At 36.6% G+C, this 24,728-nt stretch overlaps 1 protein-coding gene across 1 annotated transcript; it reads left to right on the forward strand.

Moving 5' to 3' along the window:
* Positions 1–1,459: 1,459 nt before the first annotated feature.
* Positions 1,460–22,401, forward strand: LOC139143273 (next to BRCA1 gene 1 protein-like). Its single transcript, XM_070713470.1, is given in 18 exon segments — positions 1,460–1,695; positions 1,801–1,863; positions 2,000–2,018; positions 5,376–5,599; positions 6,109–6,339; positions 8,594–8,701; positions 8,704–8,791; positions 9,083–9,155; positions 9,796–9,987; positions 10,850–11,149; positions 11,635–11,764; positions 12,589–12,891; positions 15,346–15,508; positions 16,756–16,965; positions 17,731–17,882; positions 18,634–19,232; positions 19,995–20,100; positions 21,158–22,401. Coding segments are annotated over 18 exon segments (3,255 nt in total). The 5' UTR covers positions 1,460–1,599; the 3' UTR covers positions 21,356–22,401.
* The last annotated feature ends 2,327 nt before the right edge of the window (positions 22,402–24,728 follow it).

Below are 24,728 nucleotides of genomic sequence, written 5' to 3' on the forward strand. Positions count from 1 at the left end.
AAACAAATCACGTGTTGAAAATTTAAAACATATTGCATTTCCTTTTATTTGATAAAAAGTACTAATTCTAATAGTCACTCAGGCAGAAATGGGTTCCAGTCGCCGAGCGAAACTTCGAGCTTTGCAATGTGAGTTTTCTTTCGCGTCTACAGCATCGGAACACCGTGATATTTATGCTAAGGCCAAAGTAATTAAATTCTTTGTTTTGCGTCCCTACCCGCGTAGGTTTTTAAGGTTTTCATGAAAAACACACACAATGTATTTGAATATGAAATTTTAGGACATGACCGCTTAGCTTTTCTGAACTAAAATTTTGTTACAATTTTTTATTTGCTGCAATCAAATTACATTGTGTTAATGTTTTCTTATGTGTGTTTTTCAGCCGCTTAGACGCGTACCTTTTCCCATTTAGAGTGGACGCAAAACAAAGAATTTAATTACTTTGGCCTAATTAATATTTGTGAAAATGGGTCCTCATCATCAGCACATGTGCCCTATGTATTTTCTCTCTATTGTTACAGATATGTCAGTTGACAGTTTTCAGATCTAAACCACTTACAATGTTATCGATATTTTCCCTAGAGACCTCTGGAGCGACAGTGTCTCGGATCTGGCAACGATCCCACCACAGCATCTATATCGCACACACAGTCATGCTAATGTGGAACATACACCTGAGGAGATAGTAAGCTTACTTGAATTAAAAATCTCAGTACAGCTATGGATTTCATTCAATCGTATGCTTGGTGGACTTTGATCTGCAAGATGTCGTTCGAGTCAGGCTCTATGCCGTAAGTGATAGCAGCACAAAAACTTCACGATTAGGCCTATCACTTACGGCATAGAGCCTGACTCGAACGACATCTCCTTGCAGCTCGACAAGTAGCAGCACAAAAACTTCACGATTAGGCCTATCACTTACGGCATAGAGCCTGACTCGAACGACATCTTAGTCAATTGAACGAAATATAAAATAGTGCCTAAAAAGAAAGAAAGAAAGAAAGAAAGAAAGAAAAAGAAAAAGAGTTGACGTGGCGTTAAAGTTACGCATCGCCCTGGTATTTGTCACAGTCGTAGAATGTTAGCATTGCCTTCAAGTTCACAATCTAGTCACTATCCACACGTCATTCAATCTTACTCTCTGAGCCCTGTTCACATCTGGCGATGTGATGAGTAAAGGCCATGCGCATACCAGGTGATTATAGCTCTATCTATGATGTCATTTTTATTTTAAAGTTATTTACAATATAGTTCGATATCGCTCCGCGACCATGGAGATTTTAGTTACCCAAAAGGCAATCGATGTAACTATTGCGATATTCTCTCAGTGTTTTTTCGATAAGACAATTTTCTTCAAACAATAAAGTCCCCTCTTCCATTAATTTACTGACTATTCAGTTTTCTATTTTTATAAGTGCAGCGGATGAATATCAGGGGAGAGTGGTGAGGTCGATGACAACAACATCGGAAAATTGCGAAACGTGAGAGTCGAACAATACTGACTTGACTACCTTTGTTGCCGTGGAAACTGGTATCCCCCTAAATTAGGGGTGCCCCCTTGACCTGTGTTAGTTGGAATTCACGTCTCATACTGACATCATGTCCGAAAACTTTGCATTGGCAGTGCGATGTGACGGCGAAACCAATGTTTATCAGCTGACGTATGATATAACATGGGAAAACTTTGAGGCAATGGTAAGGTTCAAAACCTGCTTTGCAATGGATTTTGTTGCGAACTTCAAGGATTTTTCAGCCCATGTTGTATGTCATGACCTTATGCATCTCTTGTTTTAATTGCAGCTGAAGTGCGTGGTCGAAAAAGAACGAATTTCGATAAAATACGTTGACGAAGAGAATGACGAGGTATGTATACACAGCGGCCGCCATTTTGAATCCTTGCTGACTTTTTGTACGCCTAGTGTGACGCGCAGTTGTTTAAACTTCACAAATCTACTATTTATATATTGTAACCATTTTCTGTTTTCTGTTTTATCCGTAGGTCTGCTTGAGTAGTGAAGGTTAGTAAAATCGGAATTTTCATATTTTATGGTGATTTCGTGAGAGCCTGGAAGTGTAATAGTGTCTGTATTTTGGGAAGTTGCATCAACTATCAGTGCCCCTCCGGTAAAAGTGTTTCTAAGCTGAATGTGTCACATGATGAAGTTGCGCAGTTTATTTTCACAACAGTACATTCATTATACGGTGTGATGCTTCAGCTAAGCTTTGGAAATGTGATGTTGGTGAAATTTTGAAAATAATACGTAGTGTCTTCGGTGTCAAGTGTCACAGCTGAAAAAAGTGAATCGGGCCCCTACCACTTTGAGTGCAGATATAGGGTCCCTGTCCTCGGTCTACATAAACATGGAGGTAGGAAGAGATGGTCCTACATAACTGTACTGTGGACCACTTTCTTGTGCTTTCGAAGAAAAATAAGGTTTACTCGTTACGAGACTTCTGGTTTGCATATTGTTATTAAACTTTCAAGTTAAGATACTGGATCTTGGTGAATCAGTCCTTCCTACAAAATTTAATATCTGTAACATCAATAAATTCTATGCGTAGGTAGCTTGGTGAGAGGATCTGAAAAGGGTGTTTGTTTATACTGCACTGATTGTAAACATTTTATAAACAATCAACCTTAACTGAAGCAGATGATATTGTTGGGTATTTTCAAAGATAAGTATGTTGTTTGTTGATGGTAAGAAATGTTGTACAAGTGCTTCTAACGAATCAGACCCTCAATGCTGTTGAGAACCATTAAATTAAATTGATTTTGACAATGAATCCCATCGATATGAAAAAAATTAATTCCAAGGATTATAATGATGTGAAATTTATCATTCACTGGTGAAAAAAGGGCCAGTGCAGTGAGAATAACAGGCTGATGAATCATGTGATGTTTTTGTACCAAAGTGTTGATGCAACAGATTATGTATAACATTCAAATTTCAATATAATGCTGGATAGCCAAGTCTTTTTCATGCTAATAATAGTCCCTTAGAGTGTAAACGTCCCTGATGGACTTTTATCCATAGTGAACTTGTGTTATCCATTGTGAACTTGTGCTGTCCAAATAATCTGATAGGATCTCATTTCTGTACAGTGTAAACATAGGTTTGCTCACTCTAGTTGAGAAGGTCAAAGTGATCTAGAACACATGAGCGTAATTATCTGTTGTTGTTATTGATAGTCACAGTTATGTTGTTGGATAGAAGGCGGCCATCTTTGTTGGTGTTTATCCAATGACAGTGATTTGTGAGGTATTGGCAGACGGTGTGTTTTCAGTCACAATGACTGAATATAGATACAGGCAGCCATCTTTGCTGATGCTCATGTTACAATTACAATTTACATGTATGTTGTAAAGTAGGCAGCCGTCATGATGATTTTGTAGAATAGGGTGGCCGCCATCTTTGTTTACATTTGTGAGTCACAATTATTTTGAAAGATAGGTAGCCAATCATGGTGTTAATGCTGGTCATCATGACCTTTGTTGACGTTTGTGGGCAGCATGATTGTAATAAAATGTAGGCAGCCATTTTGTATCATGTAACCATTTCAATTATTATAACTACCAGGCTAAGATGTGAGGATAATTTATCAGGCATAGGCTGATTTTCTGAGAAGTTTGAAATTTCTTGTTTGAATGATAGTGATGAGTTGATCAGCTGAACCATTCTTATAATGAATATTTGACAAATACTCCCTGACAGAATTCTACTAATTCAATCCACAAATATTGTCATATTAATCTGAAAATACATGAAATTAAATTAAGTCAATGTTAAAGGTCTCATCTACTGCTGATAGCTTAAAAAAACTGAACCCTTGATGCACTTGCTCTGCTTTCATTCCTAAATTGTTCGCTATGATTTATTGTATCACAAATGTGAGTTATTTTCAGCTGAGAATTTTATCCTACCATATTTGGCTTTTAACAGAGATCAATTACATGTCTAATATGGTACATGAGAATTCCAGTGTAGAAATTCAATCCGAGCTTCACAAGACCTCAAGCTTTGTGATTAAATATTACCAATTTATGCGTGAACTTTGACGTTCTTGATAATGTTTCATTGACAGTGTGTAGAGCTATCAGACTTATACAACTAGTACAAGTTTTGCTGGATTTAATCTTCTGTAGATGTGTATTAAACCTTAATAAGAAATGCATCAGGGCTAGCCAACACAATGTCAGACAGTTGAAATAGTATGTAAGGGTGAAATAAAATGGAGATACTGAGATTTTTAGAAAGAAAAGTGATGTAAATTGTAGTTATCATTTTCTTTAACATTTTTGATTATTTGGCAAATTCTCATGGTAACAATGAGGGAGAATTATAGCGGAGAGTTCTGTATGTATCCATTTTGTTGTAGGTAATGTTACTCTGATTACAAAGTGTGCATACAGGTAGCCAGCAATTTAGATAAAAAGCCAGCATAACTTTGTATACTGTAGAAACATAATTGAAAAAAAAATCATAGTATTGTTGTGACGGTAAATCCTCTCACTCAATTATGACAATTATATGGTCTGTACTGTAGTTGATATTCTATGCAGTGAATGTAGTATGACATCTAAACTAGTCAGCTAGGAGTGGCTTTGTGAACTTTCATCATATTCAAAACTTGTTAGCATAGTATTTGAGGAGATAATGCCTCTGTACTCATTAGTCGTGAGGAATGTACATGTACCAGGGTTGAAATGAAGGGTAACAATAGGGAGCTGATTCACCAATCATATCGCTTGAAATCTGCTGAGGTGTACAATCTGTGTGAGCTTTTGTTTGTGGATGAGTCAGAAACCGATATAGAAAGGATGGGTTTTCTGTCACTACGAACAGAATGTCACATGGTTCTGTGTCTCAGTATTGCAGTTAAAAATTGCTGAGAGTACTGTATTTCTGAAGGTTCTGGGGTAGATTTCAACTGTGCAATATTCCTTTGCTACCAAATGTCTGCGTGAAATGCTACTGTGGCCTAGTGCATGTGGACGTACAGCCATCAGATATATTTTTGAAAACAATATTACATTCACGGTTCACCTCGAGTGATACACTGAACAAAATTCATACAGCACTGGATTCAGAAACAGACAATTTATGTCACTGGTAGGATTGAACTTTTTAGCTAGACTGTCATTGCGATTTTTTAGTGTGTTTTGTCAGCATTGTATTCAGATAAACTGAGTCTCAACCTTTTACCACCACAGTTTAGCCCAGACTCATTGTTATCAATGGTGATTGTGGACCTTTTTATTGGCTATTGGGGGGTGAACAGGTTAATAAGTAAAGGAGTCATTGATTTCCATAGCGTATTGAACATATGTGAAATGATTCCTTTGATTCAAAACTTGGAAAACTTGAATTTTACAGCGGAGCTTAGAGTAGCCAAAGATGTGGCAAGAAAAAGTGAGAACACCATGAACATAACAGTGGAGGAGTGTGCTGTGGAAACCATGGAGGCAACACAAGGCATCAGTGAGCCATCAACACCAGCTGATGCAGCCACTGCAGGTGATAATGCAATGGCTGTTGATGATGACAATGATGACCCTGTCGTGTTGGAGGATGTAGTCGACAAAGATGGCCCTCTTCAGGTAGACTATGTCATTTAAATGTGTTCTACAATTCTTGCTGTTGTCTTTTCTTCAGATTTTAGATTTTTACCCTGAGGTTAATCTAGTTTGAAAACAGAACAGTACACTGATGTTGTCATCTATTGTGTACCATGTTCCATGTATCTGTTTGCATCCGTTCATATTCTTAAAGGCCTGTGTTGGCACCAGATTGTCTAATCAGAAAATTTACCCACCAGATTACAATTTCAATGGAAAATGAAAGGCTATCACACCTCCATAATCCTCTTACAGACTAGAACAAAGGCAATCAAAGGGATCGCAAACAGTGCCTTTAAACAGTGTTCAAGTTTGTCACCGTGTACACAATTTATTCTTAGGAGTTCAATATACAGATTTGTAATAATAATGTTGTGAAGTAATTATTGTGTTTGCTGTGCTAGAAAAAACAACATAGATGTTTGGATGAAATAATATTTCTTAAAATATGGTGAAGTATTTCATATTGTGATGTTTGTTATCTTGTACAGGAGTCATCCAATCCCAAGAGTCAGGAACGTCTGAATCGCTTTGCTCAAAGAAAACTGAAACACAAACGTAAGCACTATTACGCTGTCCTTGCCGAGGAAGTTGGCAAGTCAAGAGCCAAGGCTGAAGAAGAGAGAGGCAAACGTCCTAATGCTCACTGCAGCAAACATCAAAGTGATGGTTCTGAAGACAATGAACCACCACCAAAGTGGTTCAAGCAGGAATGGAGAAAGGTAAGCAGTTATGGTATCGTGGCACTTCTCTCTCTGTGATTGAGATTGGGTGAATCTATGTGTATACGTAGTGCTTCAAGCCATCTGGTCCAGGCTGACTTCAAAAACACTTTGAACTCTCACTTTTAAGTTACAATGATGGCCTGGTTGCTTCTGTCATGTTCACCTTTCTGTGATGTTTACAGGGTGACTGAAACATGAACAAATTCTTACTCTTGTGAAACTGCTGTTGCAAGATGTAGGAAATCATAATGTATGGTTTTCTGAGCAGTATATATTCATTATGATTTTCTCTGCATACCTGATCAGTAGTGAGAGCTAACAGAGTTTGGTGGGCCAGTAATTCAGAAAGTTACTTTTTGTAAGATGTCAGCACTGATTATCATAACGCATGGTGGAATTAAACTCTATGAACAGCCTTTGAGTTGTTCTTTAACGCAAGCTCAATAGTCATTCAGTCACATACCCAGGTCAATAACATTGAAAATAGATCTGTTAATATGGCTATTGTATCAAGGCAAACATGGGCACATGGCATATCTTATATTTGCACTATAAATTTTCCATTTTGATTGCAACTTCCTCTTTAAATTATATCAAGAAGAATTGAAAGACACAAAATACTTTTTTCAAAGACACATATCCGACTACTACTGATTTTGTTCTTTCTTTCCACCCATGCCTACCAATGCATGACCTGTTTCACCATGTAGTTAGTCCAGGCCGTATCATCCATGTGTTATGGCTGGAGTTGTGATAAAGCCCACCTACAAGTATGTCTGTACTGTCCTTACAATGGGGTCTCTCTATGTCATGCTCGCAGTATAGCCATTTACTTGCAATATTTTGGTCTTTCCCCACACCTATTTATGCATAGTTTTACTGTTCCGCTGGCAAACCCTGGTGCTAATAACTTTGCTTTCACAAGTTCCAACATTGTCTGTGCAATCTTACTTTTCTATGGCAGTGCTGTAAAACATGAAACGTTGTTTTACATTTGTAGATTTAATCATAAAATGGTACAGTCTCTCATTTTCTATGCCTTTGGCAAATCAGTTCAATGTAAAAAGAGAAATATTGGTGTCGGTCTTCTGCTGTGATCTAGTTTGTACATGTTGTAAATTTCTTTTGAAATGTGTAAACACCTTTGTTGCATGTGTCCATGCATGCAAATATGGCTGTATTTATGAAATGTAAATGCAATGTATTACTCTGAAAGGTCCCATAAAATAAATGTGTACAATAATTTTGCGTTCAATGTTTACCTTTGTACAGAATATTTGGGAAAAAATGGATTCTCAAAACGAATCGTATTATTTCAAACTTTCAAACAGTGTCTATTGTGATAGAAGAGCTCTCTTACATATTATCAACATAAAGTGAAATTTCTAAATTCCATAGACAACCCTACTTTCAATTTAACCCTTTCCTGCCAGACAGTAATAACTGTATCACTTCCCCATCAGCCAAGTCAGTAAAAAGCGGTATTGAGCCAAAACATGACGTATTTTCACCCACTTGGCTTGGTATGTTATAGCATCTTTTGTCCAAAAAAAATCAACTTTACAGTATTATGTTTTCAACAGCCTTCAAATGTACAGTATTATGTTAAAATACATCATATTGAATATGTTGTGTTTCATTAATTGTAACCATCTTGACCTGGTGGTAAAATATGGACTTGGCAGGAAAAGGGTTAATGAAGCTTGCTTGCTTTTGTCATTAGCCCTTTAAAATGTTTTTAAGGTCCTGGAGATTTCTTTTCTATAATACTTCCTTGTCACTGCCATTTTTGTTTCCAGAAGTGGTTTCGGAATTTTACTTTGATTCACTTTGAAATCTTGCCATTAAATATAATGTGAAGGGTTTCTCTTCCATTAGGCAAGATTCTGTGGAAAAGAAATGGCAGTTTCATAATTCCTGTGCTGAAGTAATGACTCGACATTCATCAAACCTTCGATGTGTATAGTAGTATATTTTGTACAAACCTCACCATTGTGAAGAATTAGCTTTTGCCAAAGCATGGCAAAGTTTGGGCTCTTTCATCATTTCTTGTTCAACCCAGGTCTTGTCTAAGATCGTACTGTACAGCTGTATGTTAACAGTGTTCTTTTCAATGGACAAGCTGTACTGCTATATAGCAAAATGGAAATGATGCAATGTAAAGCATGAAAGTGAATGTACCTCCAGTCCACAGTGAACGGTACCGGTAATTTGAATTTTCACTGATCATGATGTATCAATCATTATACAGATGGTTCCGCAGATTGTCCAGGGAGTTCTGAGGGGACTGAATGGAGCTGTCATTGATTCGGTATATGGATCAAGAGGTTTACCATTCCATGTCCCTCCTCCACCACCTCCACCACCACTCCTCCACCACCACCCCCAACCATTCCTGTCCCTACACCAACAACAAGTGCAGATGGTGCCACTGATAAATCAAGTAGAAGTGAGTGTTTTGTTTTTTTTATAGTGAAGTCACATATTTTACCGAGTCAAAGTTACAAAAAAGCAGACATATTTTTTGTCATGTTTTTGCATATACATCTAGTTACAAGTGTTCAAATGACTGAGATGTATTTAAATATCTCTAAAGATGTTTATGAAGTGTAACCAGTAATGCAGGATACCTACTTTTAATATACCATCAATTCCTCAGTAACTTCTGCCATAAACTGAGCAACAGAAAATATAAGGTGTTACTCTCAAGTAACTTACAATCTTCATGGTCTCCTTTCAGCACTGTACTGCCATGTGGGTATCATCTGTGATAACTGTGACAGAACGATAGTGGGAGTTCGCTACAAGTGTGGGTGAGTAGAATATACCGCTACATACATCGTAAGTCATTTCTGTAGACATCTGTGATTGAAAGTAACTTCTACGTAGACACCAAGACTGATTGCTGATATTGTAATCATGATGTAGATAAGGAAGGAGACATAATTCTGTCAAACATGGAAAAGTGTTGAAAGAAGTGGGTCATTGTTGAACAATCTGTCTTTCTGCCCATAGAAAGCATTCATGATTAAGCAATTTCAGTAGTTTTAAGTTCAGTACCATCTGTAACTTCACATTCTGTTGATCAAGTAAAGAAGTATAAACTGCAATTATACTACAAATAGTAAACACTGGTTGACAAAATTTAAGTAGTAATGTGTCCTCGTCATCGTGGCAATGAGTATGTCATTGGCATGCACTTTGTAACGTGAATGGCATAGCTCATTGATCTGTGTGCACTAACACACCTAACCAATGATATTTCAACTTTCCTGTTACCTATATGCTCTATTTCTGATGAATATAAAGAAAAAGTTGGCATTTGTGATGATCATGTGTGTAAGAAATGTTGAGTCTCACGTTATGGTCAACTTGTGCTCTGATCGGTAGTTATATATGAATGGATGGACATGTTTTATTCTATAATGATCATTTACATTCTATGAATTTCAGAAACTGTGCTGATTATGACCTTTGTGAGGAATGTGAAGCACTGGAAAATGTACATGATGAAAACCATGTCTTTGTGAAGCTGAGACGTCCTGCCATTGGTGCTGGTAGAGAATCTGATGGTGAATTGAAACCTATGTTGAGTAATATTGTCTACAATGAAAGCCATGGAGTACCAATGTACGGAGCACCAGTGTGAGTACAGTGTTCTGGTTATTCATCAAAACCTTCAAATGTTTGAAAAAAGTTCTTTAGTCATAAACTGTTTACCATTTAATCTTTCATCACAGTTTTCCTGTATGTAGTTCCTGGTATGCCATCTACACCGTGGAATCTTACCAAAGCTTTCATATGGTCAGAGTTTCAACTTTATACTGAGTGACACGATGCCCAAAGCAGACTGTGACAAAATGAAATGCTAGATGTGCTCTAACTTAAAGCATTTATGGAGAATGCAAAAAATTGATAAAGCAAAATTGAATTTATCCTCAAAAATAAAGTGAATCGAATTATCAAATTCTAACTGTACTGTAACCATCTACTGTTGTCAAACTTTACTTTGACGTACTGGTTTATTTCCCGTAGCTACGATGAGTTCTTAGCAGTCTATGCAAAGGAACATGCAGTTTATCAATAAAGAATTAATATATCTCATGATCGATAAAAGGATGTCTCCAATCCTTGTCTGGGCAGGGCAACTATACATGTTATCCATCTAGACTTCCATCTTAACATCAAAAGACATAGCCAGTATTTTGTCTTTTTGTTTTCATCTGTGATGATAACATTTAACCCTTTCACCCCCAGTTCCCTGTATACAGGTCCAACTTTACCATAGAAAACAATGGATTTGGGGCAAACCATGGTGGTGAAAGGGTTAAAAGGAGGGGGTCTTTGAGGGAAACTCTGTTCAATGGTTGCGGAACCCTGTGCAGTTCTGATGACCCCTTCCCTTTTATGTTGTGAAAAATTGCAACATATGGGTAAGTTAAAGTTTACCTTGTGGAAAGATTCCCAATGTAGAGTTCTAAAAAGTCTTTGCCGTCCAACATTGCAGCAATTGGTGGCACAGGAGAGTAATGAAAGCTGAAAAGAAAGCTGAGAAGAAAGAAAAGAAGGTTGAAAAAATCAAGGAGAAGATGAAGAAACGAGAAGAGACACTGAGAGAGAAGTGTGAGAGAAAGATGGAAAAGATGATGGAAAAAATGGAAAAACGAGAAGAGAAGATGAAGAGACGTCTTGAAGGGAGGGAAGGAGCAATGCCAAGTAAGAAAGAGAAGACAGAGATTACAATTGAAGAAGGTGCTGACGAAGAGGTTGTACCACTGCTGGCATGTTCATATTCCAAACTCAGAGAGTAAGTTGTACCTGAATGTGGAATAAACTTAGTATCTTTATTGCCAGTGGAAAGATGAGGATGATTGAATGAAATAACAGACGCTTGATTAATATATGCTTTAATACTTTGTCCTTAGGTCATTGATATGTAATGCTACTATTTTCATACCACTTAGATCATTTACATGTATTTTACATTTTAAAGTGTAAGGTGTTACAGTTCTAACTCAAAATCTTGACATTCAGGTATGAATAATGATAGGAGATATGGACTGATGATGTCTTTTCGAAAATATGAAAATTAAAAAATGTGAGTTCAAATATCATACACTAACAGTAGTGCTTCTCTACGTCTATGATTGCCATGTGTTCAGTGACCAAAACTTTTCACAAATGTTCATTGTTTCTTGCCATTTCCATGAATATGGGTCGACAGGAGCATCACTGCATTTATATTTGTATTGGACAATAGTGACCTGAGTTTTTGTGCATTAAAATCTATAGTAAAATGGATGCTGGATTTGTGAGAGATGGCAACATGCCAGATGACACCCATGTGCAGCCAAGTACCAAGTTTATCAAACACTGGGTGTTGAAAAATGAAGGCAGTCTACCCTGGAATACACAAACCAAGGTAAATAACTTTATCATAGTATCTTGCTGTGATAATTATGTATTCAGTATTTTTGCTAAGGTATCGTGCACATAGGTGAATCATTTGCGACCCTTGTACCATTTCTTTGTATTCTGATTTGATTACATTGATACAGCAAAGGGAACCAGGATAACATGACTTAGGAAAAGGGGTAAAATATACCAGGGACAGCAATCTGAACAAAAGCAATGAGATTTTGGCAAATACAGATTTTAGATTGTCTAAAGAAAAAAATCAGTAAAGGTAACTTATGTTGTTGAAAAAGCCTGCTTCCATCGCAAAATTCACTAAACCATCAAGTTGTTCACATATAGCTATAGTTTTATGAAATGGTTTGAATGTAAATATAATACAAGGTGATCACAGGCAGAACAAATCAAAGCAAACAAATGATCAGTGTTGTATTTGTTCATCATGGACAAATTGATGTAAATGCTATATGCACTGATGAGAACAACTATACCTGAGTCTGACTTTGAGCACTGACCTTGGTTTATGTGCTTTGGAAAAGTACTGGAATTTTTAACCACTCATTGAATGTCCTTGAAAATCTGGAAACAAAATGAAGGTCATACCAGGAAAATCCTGGAAATGTTAGTCATGTACCTGTAATCTGTCCTTGATAATGACACTATTAACCCGGAATATTCTCCGAAAACCGCAGGGGAAACTCCTGGAAAGTCCTTGAATTTGTGAAATGTGAGAATGTGATTCCTATGACAGTTGTATTAGGACTGGTGTAGAATTACAGCCCATGGATACAGATATGTATATGAAAGGTATGTGTGATGTTTATGTTATAGCTGAAATTACTGTGGGGAAGCATCGATATTCTGTGTGGACCAGAGGTTGCTGTTCCACCGGTGCCACCAGGCCAAGAGGGCACGGTCAGTGTGGAGTTTGAAGCTCCAAAGAGACCCGGTCAGTATCAGAGTCATTGGAGAATGTGCCAAGGAGATGAAGAGTTTGGACACCGTGTCTGGTGTTCCATCATTGTGGATGAAGCAGAGATTCTGGAACCTCAGCATGACTCTGAAGTGGAGGAAGTGTTGGTTGAAGAGAGGGAGGAGAAACAACAGACGGAACAGCCAGAAGACAATGTGGAGGTAATGTCGATACTCAAAGATACAGAGTTGACCACCGATTGCGACTTTTTTGACAATGCATACTCGGTTACGTGATTTGCCTTATTGATTGGTTTAAAAATCATAAAAAAGATGGAAAAATGAAAATATTCACACTGCAAAATTTTACATGATTGTTATGTAAAAAAATGTTAAGTTGCTGTTTTTGTCAGTAATGTAAATACACAAGTTTAATTAAGGAGAGGCCTTTTGTATTTAATTATATTGATGTGTGCTTCCAATCAAGCAAATGGTCTTTCTATGAAAAACTTCATGTATTAAAACTAATAAACAGAACATTGCCATGTGTTTATAAGGGTGACAGAGAACTAAGAGAACATGCTAAACCCAGAAAACATTTAAGTTTCTAGAGAGAAAGCTGTTCTGGTGGTAAAAGCATTTGCAAGTGCATTCTCTTTCATTAATAAAAACTACTCTGTGCAGGGCTTTTCACAATTATTGCTCAAATCAACAGAAATCAGTTTTGATATCTTGAAGTGTATAGCATTTCAAGGCAGGCTTAATACTGACTGGACCCATCAACAGCTGCTCTTTTGTTATTTAAATAATATGCAAAGTTTGAAAACCTAATGTCTGCATACTGGTTGAAAGGTCATAAGGCTAGATTTACATATCACAATAATATAGTGAAAGCGTGTGTGATGGTGCCTTTGTTCAGGAAAATCTGGATGCAAAATTATTATCCCTAAAATGTGTGTTTTAAGAGATTTTGTGATTGGGGTTGGAGAGAAATTAGAAGAATTTGGAAAATCGATCGCAGAAGTGAGTATTAGATCCATCTTGAGTGTTTGAGACAAAGCATACAAAAGATAGTGTTCATTTAAAGGCTTTACACTAAGCATGTGGACAAAGGAGCATATCTTTGTTGTGCTGAGAGCGTGTTAAAGTACTGTTGAACTTGTATGTAACTCATTTGGAAAATAACTAGACTCCAATCTCCAGGAAATATAAAAATAATGTTGAATGATTCTAGTAAACATCATAATTTTAGATAAGATATTTTGAAATGAGAGGTTAGGTTATCATGGCTTTTTGTTTCCTGATATGTTTGTTCTATTGTTGTAGTAAGACTTTTCCTGATTTAAGGGAATACCATCGTGAACCGATACAGTGCGTAATTTTTTGATGAATCAGTCAGATAGCAGTCAAGTATGTGAAAATCAAGATGGGATAATTCAGGAAAAAAATTATGAATACCTATGGGATGTTTGGTGATCACAAAATATGAAAAAACAATTGTTGCTATATTTAAAGTGTGCGTGGTTCTGTATGCTTTACGCAACTTAACAATTTAGTTTCGAAAAATTTGCCAGAGTATCTCTTTAAGGCTTTCAGGAAATTGAATAACAAAAGCATTATTGAAAGGAACGTGTCCGTTAAGTGATGTTAAGTACAAGGGTGGTGTATATTTTATTCAGCACACCACAATGGTTTTCAAACACTTGTGTAATTGTACACTTCCAACTGAAAATAGGAAACGATCAATAGAAAAATACCATGGGTGTCAGGACGCATTGAAACTTATCCCTATAAGTGTTTATATGCAGACTGTATCACTATGACTTCCCCATTCAGAAACTTACAAAAGTCCCTGTATACAGAAAGTTTAATCCTCTTTCTCCCAAGTTGTATTTATTTTTATGGTTTGTCTATGGAGCCTGGTAGAAAGAGAATTAACATGTACGATAAGAGTCCTCGCCAGTTGGAATGATATGATGTTCACAAAAATGTGAGGAGAATGTACAAGCACAATAAGTATAAAGCTGTGCACCCCATAGTTCCATGTACAGATCCATCCACCCTATTCAAAACAATAGCAATTTATCGCTATCTGGAGATGAAAAGGAGTGATATCAGATGTTAATGTTGATTGTGTTTTGTTACACTAGAGAGAAAACTCCTTCAAAAATATACAAAATCTTAACCCTTTGAGTGCCAAAGTCAATATTTGCCGCCAAAATGAAATAAACCAAAGTAATTTTTTTTCAGATTTTTGCCAAAATTTTGAAAAAAGAATTGAAACCAATGTCCATTTGGTCCAAAATTATTGACAAATTACAAAAAAATCATAAAAATTGGTAAAATGATGCACTAATTTTTTTGCGCGAAAAAGGTCAGCAGGGTTAAACATCTTGAAGTAATAACCAATAAATTTGAGTGACCGATATGCTATGCTGGGCACCTGACAAAATCCAAGATGAGTTGAAATTGTGGAAAAGATAAAATTTCCTGTGCTTGGTTGTGTGTTTGTCAGGATTTTCATCAAGGCATTTTATGTCGTTCAAATTTAGAGAAACAGTTTTATTGAATGAGGAGACTCCTTGTTGAAGCATGTGACAAAATATTCAGTTAAACTGATTTTGAAAAGTCATAGGGAGAAAAGAAATTAAAGAGATTTCTTTTTCATTGTTGCAGGTAATAGAAGAGCTTAGCCAGAAAATTGGCACCAGTGATAATAATCCAAGTGATGAAGAAACATGTGTTAAAGAATGTGCCGACCAAATATCAGCCCAGGATATGCTTGCATTTGAATTGCTTGATATAAAGGAATCTACCACACCAAACAATACTCCGATAGGTGAGTTTGGATTATCATGGCGCCCTCTAGAGTCCACAGAGGGAATTTCTCAAGTATGGTGATTGTATCAACTGACGATGATTTAATCTTAAGGGAGTGTTTTATGTTTTGCATTCAAATATGAAAACACTTGACATTGTTCTTCCATTATGCTATTGTTGGTTAAATTTCAAAGTTAAACTAAATAAAAAATGTGGCAAATCATTAGTGAAAATCCCCAGGAAGTAAGTATCCTTCAGTTGGGTTCTGTTTGTTATCACGTGAATGTTTGCTTGGTAAATCTTGCAGACGATGACCTTACAATTGTTGACCAACAAGTCTAGTGTGGCAATTAATGGACAGTTTGGCTTTGATATGCAAATCAGTCTTCAGTGATAGGTTTGTTGTTGCCTGGTATGCAAATTAGACTAAGTATGTGAGAGTCTCAGCATAGAAGGTCACACTTTGCATATTATTATTGTCTGGTCGGAGTGATATGTAAAGTAGTCTACGTCATCTATTAGATAAGTGTAGCCTTAAAGGCCTGTGTTGGCACCAGATTGTCTCATCAGAAAATTACTTACTAGATTGCAATTTCCATGGAAAACAAAAGGCTATCACTCCTCCATAATCCTCTTAAATTCTAGAACAAAGGTGATCCCAGGGATCGCCAAAAGTGCCTTTAAGATTCGTTCAAGAAATTGAATAACAATTTCATTCTGTTATTATTGATTGCTCTAGTTCTGACGTGATGATTTATTTGTTTTCCACTGTTACTTAAACAACGTATAACGTTAAATATGAGAAATAAGTACAGGAGAAGATAAAGGTATTAAAGTGAGTTTGAATGCTGCGTGACTTATCTGACTTGTAGTGTCATCAAATACTTCAAATTGTTGTTGTCAGAATTGGAAATATTGTCATGATATGTCAAATATTGAAAGAAACTACATTTGTATCTTCCAAGGGCTTTTCCAAGGTGAGATCATGATGTGGTCAGAGTTGTAATCGTGTAATTCCATGTCCTTGATGGAGGCAAAAGTGTGTTTGTGTCGGAGTGTTGTAGAATTACATGTCAAGAGACCATCCAGTAGCTTAAGATCTGTTTGTGCTTTAATGGTGACAGCAACCGTCGAAGTTGAAGGCCCTTAAGTTTGAGCCTTGTACTCCTTGTGGGCATTCACACTTTTATTTTAATGAAAATTGGTGGTTCTCTTAAATCAGGAATGAAGTCATTTTGGTAACTGATGATCTGTTCTTCAATTCAGACATGACACCCAGAATATCACCGTTACCGGTGCTGGATGAAAACCTGCTACAGCAGCAAATTTCCAAGTGCAGTGCTGCCAACGGAAGTAGCAGCAGTGTGGAGATTATCGACACACCTGAAGACGAAGTCAAAGAGAAACTTACAGAATTCAAAACAGATGAAGAGTTGTCTGTGACTGATGGCATGGAAAATTTAGAAATCATATCGGGTATGGATGCTTTACCATATGTTTGTTTCAGTGTACCTTCCAAGCTAAATTTACATGCCAGCGAATCAAAATTTCATGTGATGCATGAAAACCACACAAACAACATGTACTGGTATAGGACTGATACAAAGAACATACCAGAAATTTGTAAAGCAGTTTAAAGTGTAATTGACTTCGAGAGCACATTAGTTGATGTAAGACTTCGAGAGCTCATGAGTTCATGTAGAACTCCAGTTTTCCTAATATGTTAATATCTGTTTGTGACCAACAAGATTAGTGTGACTCAAGGCATTTGTAACTCTCTAATGTATGGAATACATTTGGGAACTGTAAGAGTTCAGCTTACATAATTGCTGTGATACTATAGAAGAACCTGGTATATTGATATCGAAACCATGGTAACATTTACCAACAACAGCACTGATGTTTCACTTAACACTTACAACAGCACTGATGTTTCTCTTAACACTTTTGTAACATTTTTCAAACTTTCAGCTCTGAATGTGAAAAAAAAGATGAACCTCAAGCTAAGACTGAAAGATCCATCATGCAGGCGCTCTCTAGAGAGCGCCCTCGAGTGATGGATCTTTCAGTCTACCCCATGCTGTACCTTAGAATTCTCAGTACTTTGAATACAGAAAGATTGACCCCTTAGCTGTACTGTAAATAAAGGAAGATTGACCCCCTAGCTATACCTTAGAATTCTTGGTACCTTACGCAATCTACCAGGATTCATAAACATACTTTCTTATGTTGTTTTCACAGAAACTGATGGTGTAGTAGATGAAGACACGGCCAGTGAGTTCAGTCAGTTGTCTGAAGATACTTTGGAAGATTTCTGCATTGTTCCCCTCCCAGAGTGTTTTGACAGAACTCTACCACTCACCAAATCACAAATTGAAGCCAGTGAAACTGAGGTATGTGCCATCATTGGATGTGATCAACTTGTCATTCAAAACTTGTCATTTCTACAGTGTGAAAGAATAGGTCGTATTCATTGTGTGTATTGTCTAGAGAGTTTTAATCAGTGTGATATTTTGAACGTTTGTCCTTTCATGCCATAGTTTTATGTCATAATTAGAGGTGATTGGTGGTACACAACAGCAACAAATTATTAACCCTTTCATGATCATGGTATGGCCCAATCCCTATTATTATCAGTGCTGAGAGTGGACTAGTTCACAAGCATGGGGGTGAACAGGTCAACCATAATGTTACATATCTTCCTTTACTTGGGCAAAATGTAAACAAAATTGTTTATTACAATGTTCTTTCATGTGGGGTATGAGTATGTGTATGTCCATACATGTATCTATGTAGTAGGTAGGTAGGTAGGCAGGTAAGTAAGTAGGTAGGTAGGTAAGCAGGTAAGTAGGAAGGTAAGCTGGCAGGTAGGTAGGTAGGTAAGTAGGTAGATAGGGAGATAGGTAGGTAGGTAGGGAAGTAAGTAGGTAGGTAAGTAGGTGAGTGGGTGGGTGGATGAGTGTAATTGTGCGATCAATTAATCTAGCTTTCATATGGCTTCCCGAATCCCAGGGGGATATGGTATGTTTGAAGGATCATTGAAAGTAGTACAACAATAAAATGACATCACATCAAGAATATTAGTGTGTGACTTGTATAATTCCAGTACCTTGCATTATGCGATGTAATTTTGCTGTTTTTCAGAGTACAACCAGGGACAGTGGTGTTGAGGCATCCAGTGAGGCTGAAGTTGAACAGAAATCAGTGGATGATATGATGTCAAGGTCTCAGCCTAACATTCAACAAGAGCCACTCCTACCCGTAACACTGACCAGCAATGCAGTCCCAATAGTAGTGCCGGCCACCATTGTTGATATCAGCCCATGCCACACCATTGACTACACGTCAGTAACAAATCCACTGGTACAGGATGCTGATGAAGAGAGCGAGAGGAATGGCAGTGATGGAGATGATGAAGAGAGAGAGAGGGATGGCAGTGATGGAGACGATGTAGACAAGGAAGTGATGGAAGATGAGAGCAGTGATGAGAATAATGGGGAGGAAAAAGACAGGGATGATGGTGAAGATAATGAAACTCCTAGTGATGCTGAGGAGGATGACACACAGCATGAGGCATCTGGTGACTCACAGGGTGACAGACGACATGATGCATCTGGCGACACACAGGGTGACAGAAAGGAGGAGATGAGAACTAATGATGATGAGAACAGAGATGATGAGGAAGAGGTACGGGGAGCAACAGGTGGTGAAGAGAGAAATGATGACTGGAGAGAAGAACCTGCGTAAGTTTTATTTTTCAAGATGATGACAGTTTCTTAATAATCCCATTGCAACTGCTTGTTAATTAACATTGCCGTTTTCATGAAACATAGGATGACAATATGATGTGACAACAGAAAAAGAATGTGATTTAGTAGTCTTTAAATTTGTCATCATTGCTGCAAACCCTTGATGTAGAATAATCGTCCTCAGCAATTCATATAAAAACTATATGTCAATCATTTAACATATGGTGATATCAGAGGTTCAACATGCATTCAGTTGCTAAGGGAGACAGTTTTCTCTCATCATATCACTCTTGCATACTGTAGACCAGTCGTTATAGAGTACTACTGTGTTGACTGATTTGGCTGTAGTGAACAGAGCCAAGCACAAAATAAGGTGTTATGTATAGCATAAACCCTTTATCACACTCACAGCAAAACAGTACTTGGTACAGGTCCATGGTTGTCAATTCATATGTTATGTATCCTCAAATAAGGATTAATGGGTTGTGTTCTTGTACCATGGTAGGAATTTACTTTTCTGGAAGATCAGCTCTCAGAGGAAAAATTGGGTGAAAACTATGGAAAATATTTTAACACTATCAAGCAGTGTACATACACGTATTGACAAGTGTTGGAAAATGATAGTCAATTGGATGAAATAGCAGTGTATATGAAAGTCATGACATTGAAGTCAATAATTGAATTCATGTTGTTAAAGTGACAGGGGTGACTTTATCCAACCAAGTACTGACCGTTCATGTTTTTGTTCATTTTCAGTTTTGATCCAGTAAAAGCAATGGAGTATGCTGGTGGATTGGCTGTGCAGGCGTTAAGTGCCGCAGCCAGAACCAGCAGTAATGTGGTCAGTGCAATACTAAACCCGGTAAGATGCGATGCATATCTTATTTGTTCTGTTCTATCACTTTAAATTCTTTTCTATCACCTGAGATTATTTTATTCAAATCTTAACATATTTGCATTGATACGAGATTGATTCTAACATTACTCTTTATGGCTCTAGATTGCTCTTTGAGTCAGATTTTTAGAACAAATGAAGAGTAAAAGAAATTTTGAATGTCAAACTGATACAGCTTCAATTAGTAAACTCCCCAAATGGCAATTTTCATTACGAGCTGTGTGTCGTACTCTCTGAAAAACTTTTCAGTGTATTTTCAATGTGAATAAACATCACACTGGTTAAAGTAAATTTACAGCTTATTTCACTGAGATGGTACAAACTCCAGTGTTTATGAAACTTGCTGTGCTTGCTTGCTGTTTTGAGAAAGAGTGTCCAAATTATACACATTGGCACAGAATTTACTTCATACTTAAGGTGCCTGTTTGAATATAACACATTTTGAGCTTTCGCATGACAACCTTATCATTGTAAACATATCTTGTATTTATGTGAATATGGTTAGATGTAATGACATCACAAATGAAAGATGTGTACCGGTATATCACAAATGAAAGATGTGTACCGGTATATCTTAGCTGTTGTAACTGTGATTGCTTTGAAATATTTTGCTCTTACAAAATATTACGAAGTTTTGATTTGTTGAACCAACAAAGGACACACCATGTTGTAGAATATAGATAGACGAGATGTTGTTGTTTGTCATCAAAGTGAAACATCTGTATATAGCGTTGATCACAATTTCAGGTTTGTTACTAAATATAGCTGCATTTGCGCAATATCGGACAATGCTGCCTAAAATTCGGACAGATTTTGTTGTTGCATGCGTGGCTGTTGTTGCAGCTTGTAGTCTGAGCTTTAAATTCATATCAATTAGTAGCCATTGTAACAATTGCAGGTTTAATTTTAGTTGTTTATGTGGAAAATCCTGACAAATATTATTTATGCATATTAAAGAGAGGAAAAATGACATCATTTGCGATCAGTGCCATTCACGTATACTTTATTTTCCCTTGAAATTCAGAAACCACCACCAGCCAGACCAGAATGGCCACCTGCGAAGAAGCAACCATCGAGTCCCATGGATCAGCTGATCGACATGGGATTCTGCAATCGAGAACTCAACAACAAACTACTGCTTAAACACAACAATAACGTGGAAAGAGTTGTTCAAGATCTTCTGTCTGAATCTGAAAATGACTGGCATACAAACAGGCATTAAATTGTGCCATGGATTTCTGTCATCTTTTAGAAGATACTTTTATTACACATTGCCTGATATTGTAACTTGCCTCGTGCATACAGTATCAAAGACAGCATGTAGTGAAAATTCTATTTCACTGTCTATGTCTATGAAAATCACTGAACCCCTATGACCGTCAACATCTGTTGTTGTATTATGATATTATATCCATTGAGAATGTCATATATTGTTTAATGTGGATAGATTCAAATTTCTGATTAAGCAGAGATAATTTACAATCGTTGGACCTATCATCTGGCATGTTAGTGAAGTGGAAGACAAACTACATTTTACCTTTATTTTGAAAATAGTTCGCCGAAGGTCAAGAAACTTCTTTTTTCGTAGTATGGATATTTTCGCATCTATGAGTATTAGTCTGTATGTTTGGAGAGCAGTTTGTCTTTGTGAATTTATGAATATTGTTACCCTATTTAGATTATTTATATATCATCGCGTTATCAATACCTTAGTTCCCCTCTTCAAAGTGACCAAGTTTTCAGTCCATATTTGAAAGCACCATAATCTGGAGTTAAGGCTGGCAAGGTTTTGATGTTGGGCAATATCATAGATGAACAAGTGATTCAGTATGTCAGTCAGTGTCAACATGCACTTGGTGAAGAGTGCAAATTTTTTGTATGCCGGGATAATGTATAAATTTGTTTGTGATCACCTGGCAAGACGTAAACTATCTGTTACATTTCCTGTTCACTACATCCCAGTATGCATGGGTCAAAGGTTACTGTCTAAAACAATGATTACTGGTGCTTTAGGTGGGTAAGCTTAGTTGAATTTAACCCTTTGAGCGCCAAAGTCAATTCTATAAAATATACTCCAGTCAATTTTTTTCAGATTTCTGCGAAAATTTTGACAAAAAACTGTAGCCAACAAAACATGATCTCCATTTGGTCCAAAATTATCAAACATTACAGAAAAATTCATAATAATTGGTAAAATGTCGCATTTAAATTTTGGTGGGAAAAATTACAGCATTCAAAAAGTTACATACTGCTGTTTGCATGTCTTTGGTATGTCCATTTGGTCCAAAATTATCAAAACAATTACTGAAAAATTCATAATAATTGGTAAAATGTCGCATTTAAATTTTGGTGGGAAAAATTACAGCATTCAAAAAGTTAACATACTGCTGTTTTGCATGTCTTTGGTAGGTTATGATTTTCATCATCAGCCACAACTTTATAAAGTCATGCATGGTATTAAAACACGGGCTCATATTCTTTAACTGATGCTTACGTGAAGTTTGTGTGTAGAAATACTTTATTTGATTGCAGTCAACAACATCTGAAATTTAGACCATATTTGTCACAACAAAGCAGTTGATATGTTAGTATGTGATAACATTATCATGAAATACCACAGCTGTGTGTAAATGGGATAGCTATGATTTATGCCAACAATAATACATTTAGCACTGTCAGTGTTATTTCATCGTTTACTATAGTTCCATCTATTTTATTCATGGAATTATAAAATTATAAAGGGATATAGTATAGCTGCTATCCAAAATAGGTAAGGTGAGGGATTTGAGCAGAAAAAAATTGTTTGACCAAAATTACCACCAATACTTTCAAAAATTGTGTACACAGCTTATATCTTTGTGAAGATAGTGTATATGAAGGTATACATTTCATTGTAGAAACATGTTTACAAAGGACTAGACACGAAAATCTGGGATTAATTTTTGTTAACATTTTGTTTTGTTTGCTTATAATGGTATATTTATATGTATGAATTATTATTTCTTTCCTTTTTTTTGCAATCACGTGTCTTGGTTTTCAGTTTTCTCCTAATTAATCATGTCAATTTATTGAATATTAATAGCATTTACAGAGTGTGAGGGTTTGTGTTTTGCTGTGTGTGAAAGCTGGTCCATGTAAGTCATGGTTGATAGTTTTTGTGTGTTATCAATCTGTGAGAGTTGCTATGAATAGCAAAAGTGTTGCAGTGAATGTGAGTGGGTATCTTCAAGAATGGGTGTAAGATCAAAGGCTATGTAACAGATCAAAGGGAATGTAACTTATGGAATGGCATGTAGCAAATAAATTTCATTTAATGCTCAGAAGCGTGTGAAGAACTATTTTTTCGACCCCATGTGGAGTGAGTTTTATATATAGTCTGAGAAATTAAAGCCCAAATAGCTGCGAATGTTTAATAACCCATCTCAAAATATCCTGAGTTTTCTTTGAATGAGACACATTAAAGGCTGAAAAATTGTATAACGCTACCATGAGTGTTGAAAGTGGCATGTAAATTCAAACATTTTAACATCATTTTAGATTTCCAGCCATTTTCAAAAACTAATCATATGACAGAGAAAATGTTGGTCATTGTGTGTTGTGCATTCAAGTAGATGGCACAATGCTTGTTTCTGGTATGATAACGATGTGTATGTGCTGGAAATACTTTTTTTGTATTTTTCTGTGGGGGCGCCATTTTATGAGTGCGGCACCCGTTCATTATAAAGCCTGTTAAAACGTGTAGGTATGACCCAAATCAGTGAGCAGTGATACTTCAATACACGTCCTTCAGTTAGCACATTTACAAAATCTGCACACACTATGCATAAAAATTAAACTGGAGCACCACTGCACATATCACCTTAGTACACATATTTTGTGTGAAGTATGTCAGGGGCTGAAGACGGGACTTCTTCAAAATGATCGTATGAATCCCTAAATATGCAAATTAGTGTGGAAAATGTCAAATATGGTGAGAATAAAACTTTAGAACTGCTTGTCCAATTGCTTTCATATTTGGTTGTGTACTCCAACGAATACTCTAGTTTGCATTGTTGAACTATTATTCATCTCACTGCTACTGAAGCCACTAGTCTTACAGCCACTATTCTTACAGCCACTGAACTTACTCCATGAGTTCCTTGGGAATTTGGGTTTTAGTCAGCTAAAAATAACGATAAAATTTTGTATGCATGATGTTTTTTGACTATTTCTGTTTGCTATTTGGTCAAGTCATTTTCGTCTGTGTTAGTGGTCATCTGGTAGCTTCTAAATATTAATTTATGTGCCAGTCCCAGTGATTTAAAAATGGTAACATATGTCAAGTGTTTTGTGAAATTTGCTTATCTTGGCTTAAAGGGGATACAGTCGTCGGAACTGCACTCAAAGATCGTATGGACCCATACGATCAATGTTAACACTGTATCCAAGGTACGATGGTTATTGATGTCCTCCGAGTCTAAATTTGCAGTAACGTTGTTCTTTTACCACCTCTCCGTGAATTTGAACTGCTTGTAAAACTTGGCAACCAGTCTCTGTGTGTGTCACCATTGAAACTGATAGCTGCTGTAAAGATATAAACATACTACATAGTAAAT

Source organism: Ptychodera flava, chromosome 11 (genome assembly GCF_041260155.1).
Source record: "Ptychodera flava strain L36383 chromosome 11, AS_Pfla_20210202, whole genome shotgun sequence".
Classification (NCBI taxonomy): Eukaryota; Metazoa; Hemichordata; class Enteropneusta; family Ptychoderidae; genus Ptychodera; species Ptychodera flava.